The 17002-nt window shown below is 49.8% G+C and overlaps 1 protein-coding gene across 12 annotated transcripts in view; it reads right to left on the bottom strand.

Moving 5' to 3' along the window:
• Nucleotides 1-17002, bottom strand: part of MYO18A (myosin XVIIIA) — a 123511-nt gene that overhangs the window by 86621 nt on the left and 19888 nt on the right. For 11 of the 12 annotated variants that reach the window (XM_058444932.1, XM_058444939.1, XM_058444940.1 and 8 more), the window contains exon 2: nucleotides 5536-6615. In XM_058444932.1, the coding sequence (XP_058300915.1) occupies nucleotides 5536-6534 (999 nt within the window). In that variant the 5' untranslated portion in view covers nucleotides 6535-6615. The remainder of the gene's footprint in view (nucleotides 1-5535; nucleotides 6616-17002) is intronic. The other variant, XM_058444933.1, reaches the window with a different exon arrangement.

Here is a 17002-nt window from a genome sequence, read left to right as displayed (position 1 = left end):
AACTTCCTCCTGCCCCACTGTATGCCTGCACAGACTTCTGCGATAGCAGCTTTGCATTTCTTTACTTAGGTCTATGCTTCCTCAAGGAAAGGTTATATTTTATTTATTTAATCCCCCAGTGCCAGCACAGTGCCCAGTCCTTAGGTCAACTTCATTAAATATTTACTGAGGGAAAAGTGAACACTGAGGCTCTGAAAGGTTTGATAAACTTTGGTAAAACCCGAACCCAGGTCTTTCTGGCTCCAAAGCCCACGCTCTTTCCACTGTAACATGCCCTCTCCCAGACCCACCTGAGCGTGAGGTGGTTTATGTGAACATGGCAACCTCATGAGGAACCCGACAGCCTGAAAGCCTTTGACTAGAAACTCCACCCCACACACTAAAACCTCCAACTAGCAGCCTCATGGCCCACCAGGAGAAGTACCTCTACCACAGCGACTAGACTTGGCTGGGAGGGAGTGGTAAGCCTTCCTTTAAAGACCCCCTCTCCCTTCCCACCATTCTCAAAAGCTCAGGGAGGGCCAGGTGTAGTGGCTCACGCCTGTAATCCCAGCACTTGGGAGGCCCGAGGCAGGTAGATAGCTTGAGCTCAGGAGTTTGAGACCAGCCTGGGCAACATGGCGAAACCCTGTCTCTAATAAAAAATACAAAAATTAGCCTGGGCGTGGTGGCTCACACCTATAATCCTAGAACTTTGGGAGGCCGAGGCGGGTGGATCACCTGAGGTCAGGAGTTAGAGACCAGCCTGACCAATATGGTGAAACCCCATCTGTACTAAAAATATAAAAATTAGCTAGGTGTGGTGGCAGGCACCTGTAATCCCAGCTACTCAGGAGGCTGAGGCAGGAGAATCGCTTGAACCAGGGAGGCGGAGGTTGCAGTGAGCCGAGATCGCGCCATTGCATTCCAGCCTGGACGACAAGAGTGAAACTCCATGTCAAAAAAAAAAAAAAAAATAGCCAGGTGTGGTGGTGTGTGCCTATGGTCCCAGCTTCTCAAGAGGCTGAGGCGGGAGGATCGCTTGAGCACATGAGCCAAGATTGTCCCATTGCACTCCAACCTGGGTGACAGAGCAAGACCCTGTCTCAAAAAAAAAAAAAAAGAAAAAGAAAAATGCTCAGGAGCCTTGCTTTCTGGCCAGCACCTCTGGCTCTTCATGGCAGGACAACCACATTGGCCAGGGTTTAGCTGGGTGGGCTTTTCTGAGCTCAGCAGAAAAGTCCTATACTCCCAGATGCAGGAGGACATGCCTAGTCCTAAGGCACTCCATTTGTCCTCCCCTAGGATGGACCGACGGAGGATACAGACAGACTCGCCTTCTCCTCTCCCAGGCCCTAGTCTCCAGCCTGGCCTCTGCCCCTTCTCAATGGGCCTTGACTTTCCCATCCAGACTTACGGAAGTGGAGGAGGGAATTTTGATCAAACTGGGGTTTTAAGATCCTCAACTTTACCAACATCTCCCCTAACCTCACCAGACTCAGGAAACACTTGGCCTTCAGCAAACTTAAGAGTAACTGATCCAAATACAGATGCCCCCCAAGAACTTTCCCTAAGGAATCAAAGGGGAAAGAATGTAGCATCTTCCCAGTACTCTGGTGGTCACATGACCCCTCCTCTCCCTCAGGCCCCTACCAGTGGGTCACCAAGACCCCAGAGTGTGACTCAGTTGCTCGAGTCTGAGATGGCTGTCCATCCCACTGCCTCTACCTGAGTCCAGGTCTCCATCCATTCTCCTAGGATCACAATCACTCCCTCACCACTCTCCCCACAGCCAACTTTGCTACACCCTAGAGCATGCTCCATAAGCAGCCAGAGCGATTTCCTAAAACCTGTTCCTATTGCTCCCTGATTAAATTGCTTCAGTGCCCTTTGGTTAAAGTTCACGTTCCCCAGCACGGCTCACAGGGGCCTCTGTGACCTGGCTCCCGTGGATGCCTCCTAGTGCTTCTCCCAGCATTCCCTTCCCACACACCGTTTCCCAGCCTTATTCCTGAAATGTGTGATTCTCTCTCCATAACTTTAGGCCTTGACATGTGTTTGTGACAGCGTTTCCCTTCCTCTCGCCTCCCCTTCACTCATCTACTACCCAGATGTCAGCTTTGGCTGACCCACCCACAAGACTGGACTTGAAGCCCCTCTGCTGCACTGCCAGCACCAGGACTGGCTCCTGTGGTTGAGCTTCTCAGAGGGTAATGTCATGGTCTGCTACTGGGCCATCTCTCCCGCTAACTATGAGCTCCTTGGGGCTGGGATTATGTGCTGCTCACCACTGGAGCCCAGGACCTAGTACGCAGTAAGTACTCAACAAATGCTTCCCTAATGGATAGGCAGGTGGAAGGATAGATGGCAGAAGAAAACGCTGTTCTCCCAGGCCTGCTGGTTGATTTCTACCAGGCCGCAAGTCTACCCTACCACTGTGGCTCACCCCTGCTCCCAGTGGAACCTCATCTAGCAGCTACCAGGACACATGAAGGTGTGAACCCAGCATTCTGGACACACACCATGTGAGAGGGAAACCCAAGGGGCTGTGTCTCCCTGGGGCCCTCTAAACAGGCCATGGAGAGGAGCCGGGGGCCTGGCCCCATCTGTGTGCAGGAAGAGAACAGATGGCAAGTCAGCTCCCTCAGAGCTCCCTGGGGACAGGCAATGTGTGGACACAGTTGATAGATGGCCTGATGGCAGGGTGGCCAGCAAGAGCTGTTCCTGTGGGGCTACAGTCATCAGGATATCCCTCCCAGGAGTCTGGAGGAGGTGGGAAGACTTCTCTTGGCGCATAACTGGGATTAGAACTGCTGCCAAGACAGGGAGCAGGAGGAGTAAAAGGAAGAGGAGGAGATAGAGGCTGAGGGTACAGAAGAGGCTGCAGCACCCCATGCCACTCCCAGCCCTGTCCCAGGAAGCTGGAAACGCTGGTCTCACCCTGCTCCTCTCTGCTTGTGGCATGAGTCCCCACCACTTACCTGGGTGAGAAAAGATACGGGCTTCTTTCAGCCCTGTGTGTCTCCTTATCCTGCCACATGGCTCTAGGAGATGCATGGGGATGGGGTTTGCTACTGTGTCCTCTGGCAGATGAAACAGGCTGAGGCTCGGGGAAGAAGTCCTCTGGGCACCAGCTGGGCTTACCCCATAGGAGCTAGAGTGAGCCAGCATTTCAGGGATACCAGCTGTAACTTGGAATCTACCAGGGCCTCCAAAGCTAAACCATCTACCTCCCCAGGGATGGGATAGCAGCAGCTAGTTGGGAAGGGAAAGCTAGGAAAATGTGAGATGCCAGGATGATCCCTGTGCTATAAAGAGAAAACCAAACAGCATCTGGGATGCCAGGCCCAGGGCCTCACAGAGGCCTTGCTGTGGTTCAGCAGGGAGCTGGCAACAATCCCCTGGGGGATTCACTATTTAAGAAGAAAATTCCATCCGTTAAAAGCAGTGTTAGCCTGGAAGAACGCAGACAGACATGGCAACATGTTAGTCTTTGCTTCTTTTATTTTTTTTTGAGACGGAGTTTAGCTCTTATTGCCCAGGCTGAAGTGCAATGGCTTAATCTCGGCTCACCACAACTTCCGCCTCCCGGGTTCAAGTGATTCTCCTGCCTCAGCCTCCCGAGTAGCTGGGATTATAGGCATGCACCACCACACCCAGCTAATATTTGTATTTTTAGTAGAGAAGAGGTTTCTTCATGTTGGTCAGGCTGGTCTCGAACTCCCGACTTCAAGTGATCCACCTGCCTCGGCCTCCCAAAGTGCTGGGATTACAGGCGTGAGCCACCACCACCCAGCCCAGTCTTTGCCTCTGACATAAAGACCCCTCCTTGTTCTTCCCTCTCTACCTCGTGGTTCTCTGAGTTCCACCTAACCTGGTGGCTAAAACATAGTAGGTGCTCAGTGTGTGCTTCCGGAATGAAGAGTCCAGGTCTTCCACACAGGCCTCCTCCCATTCACTACCCTTCCCTGACTAGCAAAGCTGCCTAAATCCAGCTAGCTCTGGATTAAAGGAAGGCCTGGAACCCAACTACAGTGCTTCCTGACAGTCTGACCCTACCACTGCCAGCCCCTCTTCAGGCCCAAGGTACTACCGGGTTGAGCAGCCATCCTTAGCAGCTGCTTCCCCTCCCTGGGAGAAAGCTGGGACCGGGACTCTGCCTGTTTCCTCCCATTAGCACTTCCTCCCATCTCTGACTTTGACACATCTGGCTGGTCACTTAGTACCAAAAGGTCCTGGTCAGGCAGCAGGGGCCAGATCTGGATGGTCCTAAAACCCACAGCTGGGAGGGGAAGATGGCCAGAGGTGGTCAACTTGTCCTTCGTATACCATCTCCAGGCAGGACATTCAAACTGCTACGTAGCCACCCTATCAAAAGACCCCTGGGATTAGTGAGCTTGATGCCCCATGGAGATCTGCTCCTCCATCTGATCTAAACCTCTCTGCTCCTGTGCCTCCTGCTGCTCTTTTTGTGCGGGCAGCTGGGGTCTCAGGGACAGTCAGGACATACTATCTGTGTAGGTTTTATCCCTCTTGCTTTTCCAGGTCCACGCTTTTTCTCCTTCCAGGAGAGGTAATAAAGACTCTTGGAGCCCAAGTGACCTTTATAAATCAGATCCAGTTACTCCCCTGCTTTGAACCCTTCAATAGTCCCATTTCACTGGGATGAAATCTGAATTCCAACTGTAACTTACAAGGTCCTCCACGATCTGCCCCTGCTTTCTCTGCAGCCTCACCTGGTATTCCCTTGCTCACTCAGGGGCAAGACGAGGCTCTGGCCTGAGGTCACGTTTCCCAAAGATATAATCATACCAGCTGTACATCTCAGATGTTCCATGACGGCCCTAATTTGAAATCATTTGTCCTTTTTTATCCGCAAGATCTAAATAACATGGAAATATTGTATTTTACTGTCCAGATTGTCTCTTATATCTGGAAGTGACACATGTTAGCCTATACACCCCAATTTAGGGCTCAGGAAATACGGTGCCCAAACCCCTCACCCGTCCTTGTAATGGAGAAGCTGAACACTTTCACGGTAATTACTAACCAACAGCAGAGCTCTCTCAAGGGCTCCAGGGCTGAAACTAAGGTTCAGGCAGAGCTCGGTCTAGCCCAGCACCCTTGAGAAAGGCATTTCGCTGAATTCAGTTAGGTCAATCCAACAGACATAGAACACTGGAGGGAACCATAAAACCATGAGGCCTGACCAAACTGCTCAGAACTCTACCGCAGTGAACCTTTGGGGACTTGTCCTCAGCTCCCAGACAAGGCTGAGAGACAAAGGTGTGACTCCTTTAATGTCCTTGTCTTTCTTCATTAGGTTAAACATGGTGGGGGTGCTGTTTGTAGGGGTGGCACCCCCAGAGGATTATGAGCATGGGGCACCTTCTCCTGAGTTCATGCTTCCCCACAGGCTCAGAGAGCAGCAGGGCTTCCCCACTTACACACTGCTAGGCTCTGATCGCAGCTCCCGATTACCCAGTCAAGCACGACAGCAGGAGGTGCCCACATTCCCCATCCCTGCTCAGCCCAGGTGCCCAGGGAAGCACTCACATCGGATGGCTCCCTGCGAGGTCCCTCGCCGCTCCGCAGCCAGCTCCTGCTGAGCTCGCTGAGCTCTGGAATGGGCTGCACCTTGAGTCGCACGCTGTCCCCTGACTGCCGGATCATCTCCACAATCTCATCCCTGGACTTGCTCTCCACATTGTGCCCATTAATCTCCACCAGTCGATCTCCTGGCACCAGCCCCAGGGCCAGGTCCTTGGTGCCTGCACCAGGCTCAGCAAAGTGGACCACACGCCGATAGGCCTGGCCCTCGGGGCCCCGATCCAGCATGGTTGTGCGCCGCAGGGAGAAGCCAAAGTCTCCAGTGGGCCGTCGTTGCAGCTCCAGCTCCCGAAGGGCAGGTGGGGGCAGGGGCACCACGGGGGGCAGGCGCAGGTCAACTGGGAACTTTTTAGTCACTAGCTCAGGGGCTCGGGATCGGTGCCCTGGTCGAGGGATGCCTGGGCCAGGATGCTGCACCAGCTGTCCCTCTAGAGTCCTCACCTCCACCTGTGGTGAGGGGGCGGCAGAGTGCTCTGAGGGCGTCGAGGTTTCTGAGGCGCTCTCATCCCGGCTACGCTGGGAGAAGGAAAAGCGCTTGACAATCATCTGTGAGTTCTGCTTGGCCAGTGAGCCGAACTTGGCTGCCCGCTGCAGCACCGAGCCACGGAAGCTCCCCTCCTCACCCTTGAGGTCATCGCTGGAGCTGGCTGTGCTTAGGTGGCCCGAGTCCAGGATGACGCTGCCCCGGTTACTGTCGGAGTCAATGTCAGTCAGGTGCAGGTCAGAGCCGCTGGCCACCTTGATGGGGATGGGGTTGGAGATTTCCAGGCGCGTCTTGGATTCACGCTTGGAGGAGCGGTTCAGGTTGAAGAAGCCACGTCGCAGGCTCATCTCCTCCAGGCTCCGAAGCTCTGCCGCTGACATCCGCTCCTTTTTCTCCTTTTTCTCTTTCTTCTCTTTCCGCCCGCCATCTTTGTCCTTGTCTTTCTTCATTAGGTTAAACATGGTGGGGGTGCTGTTTGTAGGGGTAGCACCCCCAGAGGATTATGAGTGCTTAGCACGGGGCCTTGGTGCCCCACTTTGCTGCTGCAAACAGAAACACACAGAGAGAAAGGTTATTCGAACAGAGTCTCATGTGTCTCCAGTCCAGACATAACCAAATGATACAGCTACTCCTCACTGGGTGCTAGCTATGTGCCAGGCACTCTGCTTTACCCAATATTGTCTCCATTGATTTAATCCTTACAATCCTTCTATAGGTAGTTACTATTATTACCCCATTTTACAAATAAGGAAACTTGAGGTTTACATAAGGCGGTAAAAGCCCAGATCCCAAAGCCTGTCATTTCCTTCAATCTTTGATAGACCAAGGCTTAGGTGTATCTGGAGGTAGTATGTGGGAGACCTGACCTCCTGGTGAGAAAATGCTTCAAGCCAACCTGGGACCTGACTTAAGATTCAAACACAGGCCGGGCAGGGTGGCTCATGCCTGTAATCATAGCACTTTGGGAGGCTGAAGCAAGAGGATTGATTGAGCCCAGGAGTTTAAGACCAGCCTGGACAACACAGTGAGATCCTATGTCTACAAAAATATTTTAAAAATTTGCCAGGCATGGTGGTGCATGCTCACAGTCCTAGCTACTTGGGAATCTGAGGATTGCTTGAGCCCAGGAGGTCGAGGTTGCAGCGAACTATGATCACACTACTCCAGCTTGTGCAACAGAGTGAGACCCTGTCTCAAAAAAAAAAAAAAAAGATTCAAACTCAAAGGAAAAAGAAAAGGGACTCAATGCAACATCACCTCCCACAGACAATGTTCGTTTAAGCAACAGACATCCCATTCTTTGGACTATTTCCTGAGCCTGTTATCCCTAGAGTAGAACCCTTAACCACCGCCTAACAGAAGAACTCAAAGGAACCAACATTTATTTAATGACTACCACTGGCTAGGCCTAATGCCAGGCACTTTACACGCACTATCTCCTCTGAATCTCACAGCATATTCCTGCAAGGTAGATATCATTATTTCCACTGTACAAAGGAGGAAAATGGGACACAGAAAATTAAATACATGTTAGTTGTCACACAGCTAATAAATGGTGATGTTGGTATTCAGTGGCAAATATTGTGTTCTTTCTAGGGCCTGGGTGACCAAAGTAAAGCAGCAAGAGAAGGAAGGGAAGCTCCAGACCAAACAGAGGATAGACAGCTGTGAGGTGGGGGTGGGGCAGGGTCCACTGGATAAACAGGATCCTAAAAAATTCACATCCTTTTCCCCAGACCAACACCTAAATATAGCCCCAGGAAGAAAACTGTGGTAGCCTGAAAGAAAATCCCAGCCCCAGGGTGTGTGCAACCTACCCACCAACCTACCCAACCCCCTGCACATCTAACTGGGCACAGGACCGATAAAAACCTGGTGGGGAAGAGTTAAGAGAGTCTTTCTTGTTCTAACCAGCAGGGAACAAGAAGAAGAAATAGGCCATGCCACCTAATTGGAAATTAAATGACATTTTTTCTCTGTCTCTGAAAGCCTACCCCTCTGAGTTTCAGACATAGGATCTACAAGCTTATCCCTTCTAGTAATGGCCTCTTGCCAGGCCCTGGACAGGCCTTTCCTCTCTGTGTGCTCCACCCCTACAACCAAGCAGGGCCCTCCGGGATCCCCAGTCTACTGAGAGGGACGACCCTTCAACCCGGGTACAATGCTCAGGAAGGTATCAAGGTCAGAAATTCCCAAAGGCCCTAGTGCAATGGCTAATTGCTTCCCCCTGCCCAGCATCCTGACTTGTGTTGCTCCTGGCATACCAACTCATCTCCTTTCTAGAGCAGTGCTGTCCATAAGAAATATAATTCAAGGCCAGGTACAGTGGCTCATGCCTATAATCCCCAATACTTTAGGAAGCTGAGGCAGGCAGATCACTTGAGGTCAGAAGTTCAAGACCACTCATGCCTATAATCCCGGCACTTCGGGAGGCTGAGGTGGGCGGATCACCTGAGGTCAGCAGTTTGAGACTAGCCTGGCCAACGTAGTAAAACCCCATCTCTACTAAAAATACAAAAATTAGCCAGGTGTGATGGCGCACGCCTGTAATCCCAAGTACTCAGGTGGCTGAGGCATGAGAATCACTTGAACCCAGGAGGCAGAGGTGGTACGACCTCGGCTCACTGCAACCTCTGCCTCCCGGGGTTCACGCCATTCTCCTGCCTCAGCCTCCCGAGTAGCTGGGACTACAGCTGCCCACCACCACGCCTGGCTAATTTTTTGTATTTTTAGTGGAGATGGGTTTTTACCGTGTTAGCCAGGATGGTCTCGATCTCCTGACCTCATGATCCACCCGCCTCGGCCTCCCAAAGTGCTGGGATTACAGGCGTAAGCCACCGCGCCCAGCCTTGAACTTGTTGGTTCTAAATGCTACATGCACAGTACCTGGGAGTTAGAAAACAGGAAATCTAGGGCCCAAAAGGCACACAGCCAGGGTCCTTGGCCAGGTAGGTCTGGACTGATTTGGGGTGGAGGAGTACCTGACAGCCAGCATTCTCTCTTCAGGGCTCTACTTTGACAAGGGGAGTCTCTCTCCTCCTGAATGTTGATGGGGTGTGGCACAGATCTACCATAAACCAAGATGTGGGGTCTTCAGCTGTTACTGCCCACCTTATACCTCACCCACCACTGCCTGCACCATCTTAAACGGATGGTTTAGAAGATAACTCCAGGGGCACTTGTGGGAGAAATGAAGAAAGAAATCCACCTTGGGGACTTGGATGGGACAAACAAGAGTATCTTGGCCTCAGTTCAACCACAGAGAACCCAACTGACTATAATGCTGTCCCACCAAGATGCCCAATTCTCGGTCTATAATGCTTACCCAATCCTGACTCTTTGCTGGGGGCTAGATCGCTGAGTAATATGAATGGAAAGGATCTCCCAGAATTCTAGGATCTTTGGGCTGGAAAGGTCCCCGAAAAAGTCTGAGCAAAAGCTTGTTCCTCACTATCATTGCAGCAGGCAGGACAGCAGACGGTCACAGCAGCAGCACAAGGGATGGCGCTGGCTAGAAGTTTTAGGAGATTTGGTAACTAGGCCTGGATCTGCCAAAAAATCGCTGGGGGACCTTGAGCCTGTCACTCTGCTCAAGGTTGAACTACATGATCTAGATCTCTTCTGGCTCTAAAATTCTAAATATCTAAGTCTCCTGTGGACACAGGTTAAGTTATTAACCTTCTGCCAAAGGCACCCCTCTCATCCCAACCCTGGGGCCTTCAGAAAATGAGGCTATGCCAGCCCTTCCCTTGCCACCCCTGTCCTGCCACCACAATCTTTACAGCTCACAAGGCACCTCTTCCCAACTGCCATCCCCATCATCGCCAGGCCTGGCTGTGGACTGGTTCTCTCCCGAGTCTAGAGCTGCCTGGCTGCCTGCATCCTCCCATCCAGGATCAGATCTGCAATGCGACTGCTGCTCCATTGCCTTCTTGTAGACCTTGCACTTTCCAGCACCTCCTGGCCTCAGGTCCAAAGTCTCCAACAGCTCTGACACCACCACCTTCCTACCCCCTATCCCAGGCTGCAGTTTCCATCTGCCTCCCGTTCCTCTCCTACCCTCTCCCTCCACTCCAGTAAAGGTAACCTTACAATTTTCCTGACCTCCTTTTCTGTGTTTCTCTCCTCATCATACTCTAAGAAGTTTTTCCTAATTTTAAGAAAAGGAAGGCATCTATGTAAGTTAGGGTATGGACCCAAACTATCTTGATCTTACTATTCCCAAAAACAAAGTACAATCTGTCAACTCAGCTGCTCTATCACTTTAAGAGAGTAAGCATCCTGAAGGCAATGACCATTAACCTCAAATATACATCTATCTGTCCATCAGAGTGCATAAACAATGCTCATATTCATGCAATGGAATACTACTCAGCAAGAAAAAGGAAACAACTAAAGATACACACAATGGGGATGGACTTCAAAATCATGATGTCAAGTGAGAGGGAAAGAAGTCTTTGACAAAGAGCCCATATGGGTATGATTCTCTTTATATGAAGTTCTAGTGCAGGCAAAACTAACCTATGGTGGGGGTAGGAGTGGGATCGCATGAGGGAACTTTTTGGGGTGATGTTCATGTCCCGTATATTGATAGTGGTTTGAGTTGATAAGTATATGCACTTGTCAAGTTATCAAATGGTGCACATAAGATTTGTGCATTCAGCTGGGCGTGGTGGCTCACGCCTTTAATACCAGCACTTTGGGAGGCCAAGGCCGGTGGATCACGAGGTCAGGAGATCGAGACCATCCTGAAACCCCGTCTCTACTAAAAATACAAAAAATTAGCCAGGCGTGGCAGCACGCACCTGTAGTCCCAGCTACTAGGGAGGCTGAGGCAGGAGAATCGCTTGAACCTGGGAGGCGGAGGTTACAGTGAGCCAAGATGATCGCGCCACTGCACTCTAGCCTGGGAGACAGAGCAAGACTCCATCTCAAAAAAGAAAAAAGATTTGTGCATTCATTGTTTGTAAATATTCACTCAAAAGAAAAGAACTATAAACAAATATTGAACTCTAGTGTATGATATATACGTTAAAGTATTTGGGGCAAAACATACTGATGTCTACATTTTACTTTGAGATATGTCAAATTTTAAGACAGCTTGATGAGGTTGGGCAAGGTGACTCACACCTATAATCCCAACACTTTGGGAGGCCGAGACGGGCAGATCGCTTGAGCTCAGGAGTTGGAGACAAGCCTGAGCAACATGGCAAAGCCCTATCTCTACTTAAAATACAAAAAATTATCTGGATGTGGTGGTGCATGCCTGTGGGAGCTACTTGGGAGGCTAAGGTGGGAAGATCACCTGAGCCTGGGAGGTCGAGGCTACAGTGAGCCACGATCATGCCATTGCATTCCAGCCTGGGTAACAGACTGAGACCCTGTCTCAAAAAAAAGAAAAAAAGAAAAAAAACAAACTATAGCCTGATGGATGGACCAAGGGATAAAGATGTGTAAAAGCAAGGATAGGAAAATGTTAATTGTAGAATCTAGGAGATGGAGGGTATTCATTGCAAAATTCTTTAACTTTTCTAAATGTTTGCAGGTCATTGTGATAAAATTTGGGGAAAAAATATGTATCTATCAGCCACTTCCTAAAGGCAAGCGACATAAAGATAAATAAGCCCAGTGTCAGAGCTCGGGCTTTGGATATCAAGTAACAAACCTGTGAACAAATCTGAGTCAACAGGGCCAGGGCGTGATGGCTCATGCCTGTAATCCTAGCACTTTGGGAGGCCGAGGAGGGCAGATCACCTGAGATCAGGTGTTCGAAACCAGCCTGGTCAACACGGTGAAACCTTGTCTCTACTAAAAATAGCTGGGCATGGTGGCATGCGCCTGTAATCCCAGCTACTCAGGAGGCTGAGGCAGGAGAATCGCTGAAACCCGGGAGGCAGCATTTGCAGTGAGCCGAGATCACGCCACTGCACTCCAGCCTGGGCGACAGAACGAAACTCGTCTAAAAAAAAAAAAAATTAAATAAAAATGAAAAAAAATCTGAGTAAATAGCTATGAAATCTCAGGCAAGTCACTTAAGGCCTCCAGGCCTCCATTTCCCCATCTATAAAATGGAGATAATAATGGTACCTACCAACTAAGGTGGGGGAATTAAATGAAATATATTTAATTACCCTCAGACAGGTACCTAATAGTAGCAGGGCACATGTTTTGCCGTCTAAATGACACAGTAGAGAGGATAACAGAGTGCACAAGTATGACTAAAATAAGTCAGAACCTTTGTACATGGAAAGTAAAGTCCAAAGAAGTGAAGGTAACTTGATAAGCACAAGGCCAAGCTGGATCACACTGGCTTGAGTCCAGAGGGCCCACGTAGCTAGTGCCAAGGATACTATGGACAGGCAATTTGTAAGGGCAGAAATACAAATGGCCAATAAACATGAACAGGCATTCAGCCTCCACAACATTCACAGACATGTGAAACTGAGGTATACTATTTTCAATTAGCAGTTTAGTAAAAACTATCAGGGTTGATAACATCAATCAATTAGGGTATGGGATGCAGGGACTCTCATAAGTCTTAGTGGAAACACAAATTGGTAGGTTGGTACAAAAGTAATTATGGTTTTTGCCGTTACTTTTTTTTTTTTTTTTTTTTTAGACGGAGTCTTGCTCTTTCGCCCAGGCCAGAGTGCAGTAGCGCGATCTCTGCTCACTGCAAGCTCCATCTCCCGGGTTCACGCCATTCTCCTGCCTCAGCCTCCAGAGTAGGTGGGACTACAGGCGCCCGCCATCGCGCCCAACTAATTTTTTGTATTTTTAGTAGAGACGGGGTTTCACCGTGTTACCCAGGATGGTCTCGATCTCCTGACCTCGTGATCTTCCTGCCTTGGCCTCCCAAAGTGCTGGGATTACAGGCGTGAACCACCACACCCGGCCTGCCGTTACTTTTTAATGGCAAAAACCTCAATTACTTTTGCGCCAACGAATGTATTTTCAGAGGTCAAGTTAGTGGTATCTGTGAAAAAAAAAATTTTTTTTAAGAGACAAGGTCTTGCTTTGTCACCCAGGCTGGAGTTTGGTGGCTCAATAATAGATCACTACAGCCTTGAACTCCTGGGCTCAAGTGATCCTCCTGTCTTAGCCTCCTGAGTAGCTGGGACTACAGGTGTGCGCCACCATTACTGGCTAACTTTTTAAAAATTGTTTCAGAGACAGGTTCTTGCTATTCTGTCCAGGCTGGTCTCAAACTCCTGGCCCCAAGCAATCCTCCTGCCTCAGCCTCCTGAGTAGCTAGGATTACAGGCACCACCACTGCACCTGGCATATGAAAATATTTATGTACATATTCTTTGGGCAATTCCATTACAAGACATCTATAGCTACATTCACATAATACACACGGCTAATCCTTGCAGCATTGTTTCTAATAGGCAAGTCTATAAATATAAAAGTCCTTACTAGAGAGTAGTAAAACTGGCCAGGTGCAGTGGCTTAGGCCTCTAATTCCAGCACTTTGGGAGGCCAAGGCAGGACTGCTTGAGCCCAGGAGTTTGAGACCAGCCTAGACAACACAGTGAGACTCTGACTCCAAAAAAAATTTTTTAAAGTAGCTAGGCAGTGGTGCACACCTGTAATACCAGCTACTTGGGAGGCTGAGGTGGGAGGATCACTTGAGCCTAGAAGTCAAGGCTGCATGAGCCAAGATTCGTGCTACTGTGCTCCAGCCTGGGTGGAGGGAGATGATGTCTCAAAAAAAAAAAAAAAAATGCCGGGCATGGTGGCTCACAACTGTAATCCCAACATTTTGGGAGGCTGAGGCAGGCAGATCACTTGAGGTCAGGAGTTCGAGACCAGCCTGGCCAACATGGTGAAACCCCATCTCTACTAAAAATACAAAAATTTGCCGGCGTAGTGGCGCACCTGTAATCCCAGCTACTCAGGAGGCTGAGGCAGGAGAATCGCTTGAATCCAGGAAGCGGAGGTTGCAGTGAGCCCAGATCACACCATTGCAGCACTCCAGCCTGCCCAAGACAGCGAGACTCTGTCTCAAAAAAAAAAAGCTAAATTATACAACTGAGCAGTTGTATAATTAAAAGTAAAAAGAATGAAGTAGATTTGTATACACTGACCTGGAAAGATTCTATACTCTATTGTTAAGTGAAAAAACAGGTTGCAGGATAGTTTATAATTTTGCTAAAATTTAAAAACCTATATATATATATGTGCGTGAATATATTACATGTACATTGTGTACAATATTTGCATATGTGTAGGAAAAATATATGCTCTGGGGAGGAGACTGGAATTTTCGAAGGGTCAAATAGACTTGTGTTTCATCCATATTTTAATTTTTTTTCTTTTTTTAAATAATAGAGATGGGGTCTTACCATGTTGGTCAGGCTGATCTTGAACTCCTGGCTTCAAGTGGTCCGCCCACGTTGGCCTCCAAAGTGCTGGATTATAGGCATGGACCACCACACTCGGGCTATATTTTAATTTTTTACAAGAACATTCATCTGGTAAATGTGTATTTGCTTACACCTAAGAGCTTTAGGGAGTGGGATTATCTATCATTTTTCTTCTACTTTTATTTCATCTTTTTTTTTTTTTTTTTTTTTGAGACAGGGTCCCACTGTGTCCTCCAGGCTAGAATGTGGTGCGATCTGGGCTCACTGCAGCCTCAACCTCCTGGGGCTCAAGCGATCCTTCCCACCTCAGCCTCCTGAGTAGCTGGGACCATAGGCACGCGCCACCACACCCAGCTAATTTTTGTATTTTTTGTAGAGACAGGGTCTCGCCATGTTGCCCAGCCTGGTCTCAAATTCCTGGGCTCAAGCAATCTGCCTATCTCGGCCTCCCAAAGTCCTGGGATTACAGGTGTGAGCCACTGTGTCCGGCCTCCTACAGAAATTTTTAAAATATTTATATAAGATGATATTTTATAAAACATATATTAAACTATAAACATATATAATGCCTAAAATATATATAACAAGCTTTTAAAAAGCAGTCTGGCCAGGTGCAGTGGCTCACACCTGTAATCCCAGCACTTTGGGGGCCGAGGCAGGTGGATGACGAGGTCAGGAGTTCAAGACCAGCCTGGCCAAGATGGTGAAACCCTGTCTCTACTAAAAATACAAAAAAGTAGTCGGGAGTGGTGGTGGGCGCCTGTAATCCCAGCTACTCGGGAGGCTGAGGCAGAGAATTGCTTGAACCCCGGAGGCAGAGGTTGCAGTGAGCCGAGATTGCGCCACTGCACTCCAGCCCGGGTGACAGAGCGAGACTCCTTCTCAAAAAAACAGCAGTCTGGAAAAATTCGATCCAAAAATTTATCAGTGGTCATCTCTGGAGAGTAGGGGAGAAGAAGGGTAACACTTTAGTAACGCTTTAGCTTCCTACCTAATGATTCAACTTTTTTCCAGACTAAAAAAAATGGACAAACTAGTAGGCAATCCACTAGCAGTAAAGCTGCAAACAGGGTAATGGTCAGTTTAAGGATTGCCTTCATGTCTTGAAAAAGTTTCAGTGGCTTGGGGGACTTGGTTAAAATAGAGCTCACTGGTGTCTTGTGGCTGTAAGTGGGGACACATTTAAATGGGTCACCTAGCAGCTGGCAAAACAAACAAACAAACAAAAAAAACCCCAGGAAATGGAAACTATAACGTTAGAGTCCCAAGACAAGGAAGACAAGGGTGCCCAGACTTGGATGTGGTGGATAGATACTTAGGCCAGTCCGCCCACCCCCACCCCCAGACCACACTCATAAATAAATACAAAGGAAATACTTTCCCGAGAGAGCCGGCCTCTCTCCCTTGGCCTCTGACCTCCCTGAGCGGCCGTTTCCTCCAGCCCCGGGACCCCCATCCCGGCTCTGCCCCTCGCCAAGGGTTGTAGCAATGGCCGGAGGGGTCGCCAGCACCTGGCCTGGCCCCGTGCTCCAGGGGGAGCCTTCTCCCGGCCGGCTGTGCTGAGCTCCGCAGCGCCCGGTGACTCCCTGCCAGGTCACACGGAGCTTATCTGGCTCCAGGTGTGCTCCCTCACTCCGACTGCACGCTTCTCACGTGACATTAGCCAGCTCTCACGCCGCCGCGCGGGGAGCCGGGCGGCACTTGGCGTTTCCCCGCGGCTGGGCCGGCGCAGCCGCAGCCCCACTGCGCCTCCCGCTGCGATCCCATCTCCCCCGGAACGCAGCAATCCCGCGGGCCCAGGAGGAACTCGAGCGGGAGAGCTCCTGCGGCCCCGCCAGGTCCCCTGCTGCTCTTCCAGGTGCATGCCTGGCGCTTAGCTCCGCTAACATCCCCTTCCGTGTCACCTTGAGCAAGTCCCCTCCCCTCTCTGGGCCTCCACTATTTCAGCTACAGTATCTTTAAGGGCCTGAGAGCTCAGATTTGGCCCTCAGCCTCTGCTGGAAAGGTATTCTGCTCAACCACACACTGCAGGTTGTAATCCCGCTCTGCCTCCGACTTGCTGTGTGACCTTCAGCCCATCATCCAACCTCTCTGAATATTAGAGAATAATCACAATAATCTCTTGTAAGTGATGATAAAGTACTTGGCAGACAGAAAGGGCCCTGGGTCCTGTAAAATCATCAGTCCAACAACCAAAACTGCTGCCTGACTCTCAACTGTTTGAAATGGCAAGGGAAATTGACATTAAGCCCTGCAATTCCTACCTCAAGAGAAGGGTAGGGAAGTGAAGGTGGGAAGTGGAGGCTCACCGGGTCTGCTCATCACCCCTCCCAATCCAGCTCCTACCTCGACACCTCCCCGCCTCCTCTAATTCAGGCCACCTTGGAAAATGCTAGGGGGAAAAAATGGTGATAGGGGTGGGGTGTGCAGATCTTAAAGCACCCGGGGGTCTGACCCAAAGCAGAACTTAAACTCCACCAAGCCCCCCTACCAATCCCAAGTCCTGTGGGAACCTGTCAATTACAGCAGACAGTGGGCTGGGCCCTCCTACAGCCCCATA

The sequence above is a fragment of the Hylobates moloch genome, unplaced genomic scaffold, assembly GCF_009828535.3.
Source record: "Hylobates moloch isolate HMO894 unplaced genomic scaffold, HMol_V3 SCAFFOLD_10, whole genome shotgun sequence".
Classification (NCBI taxonomy): Eukaryota; Metazoa; Chordata; class Mammalia; order Primates; family Hylobatidae; genus Hylobates; species Hylobates moloch.
Note: the sequence above shows the minus strand (reverse complement) of the source record. Positions and strands in the feature narration are given on the sequence as shown.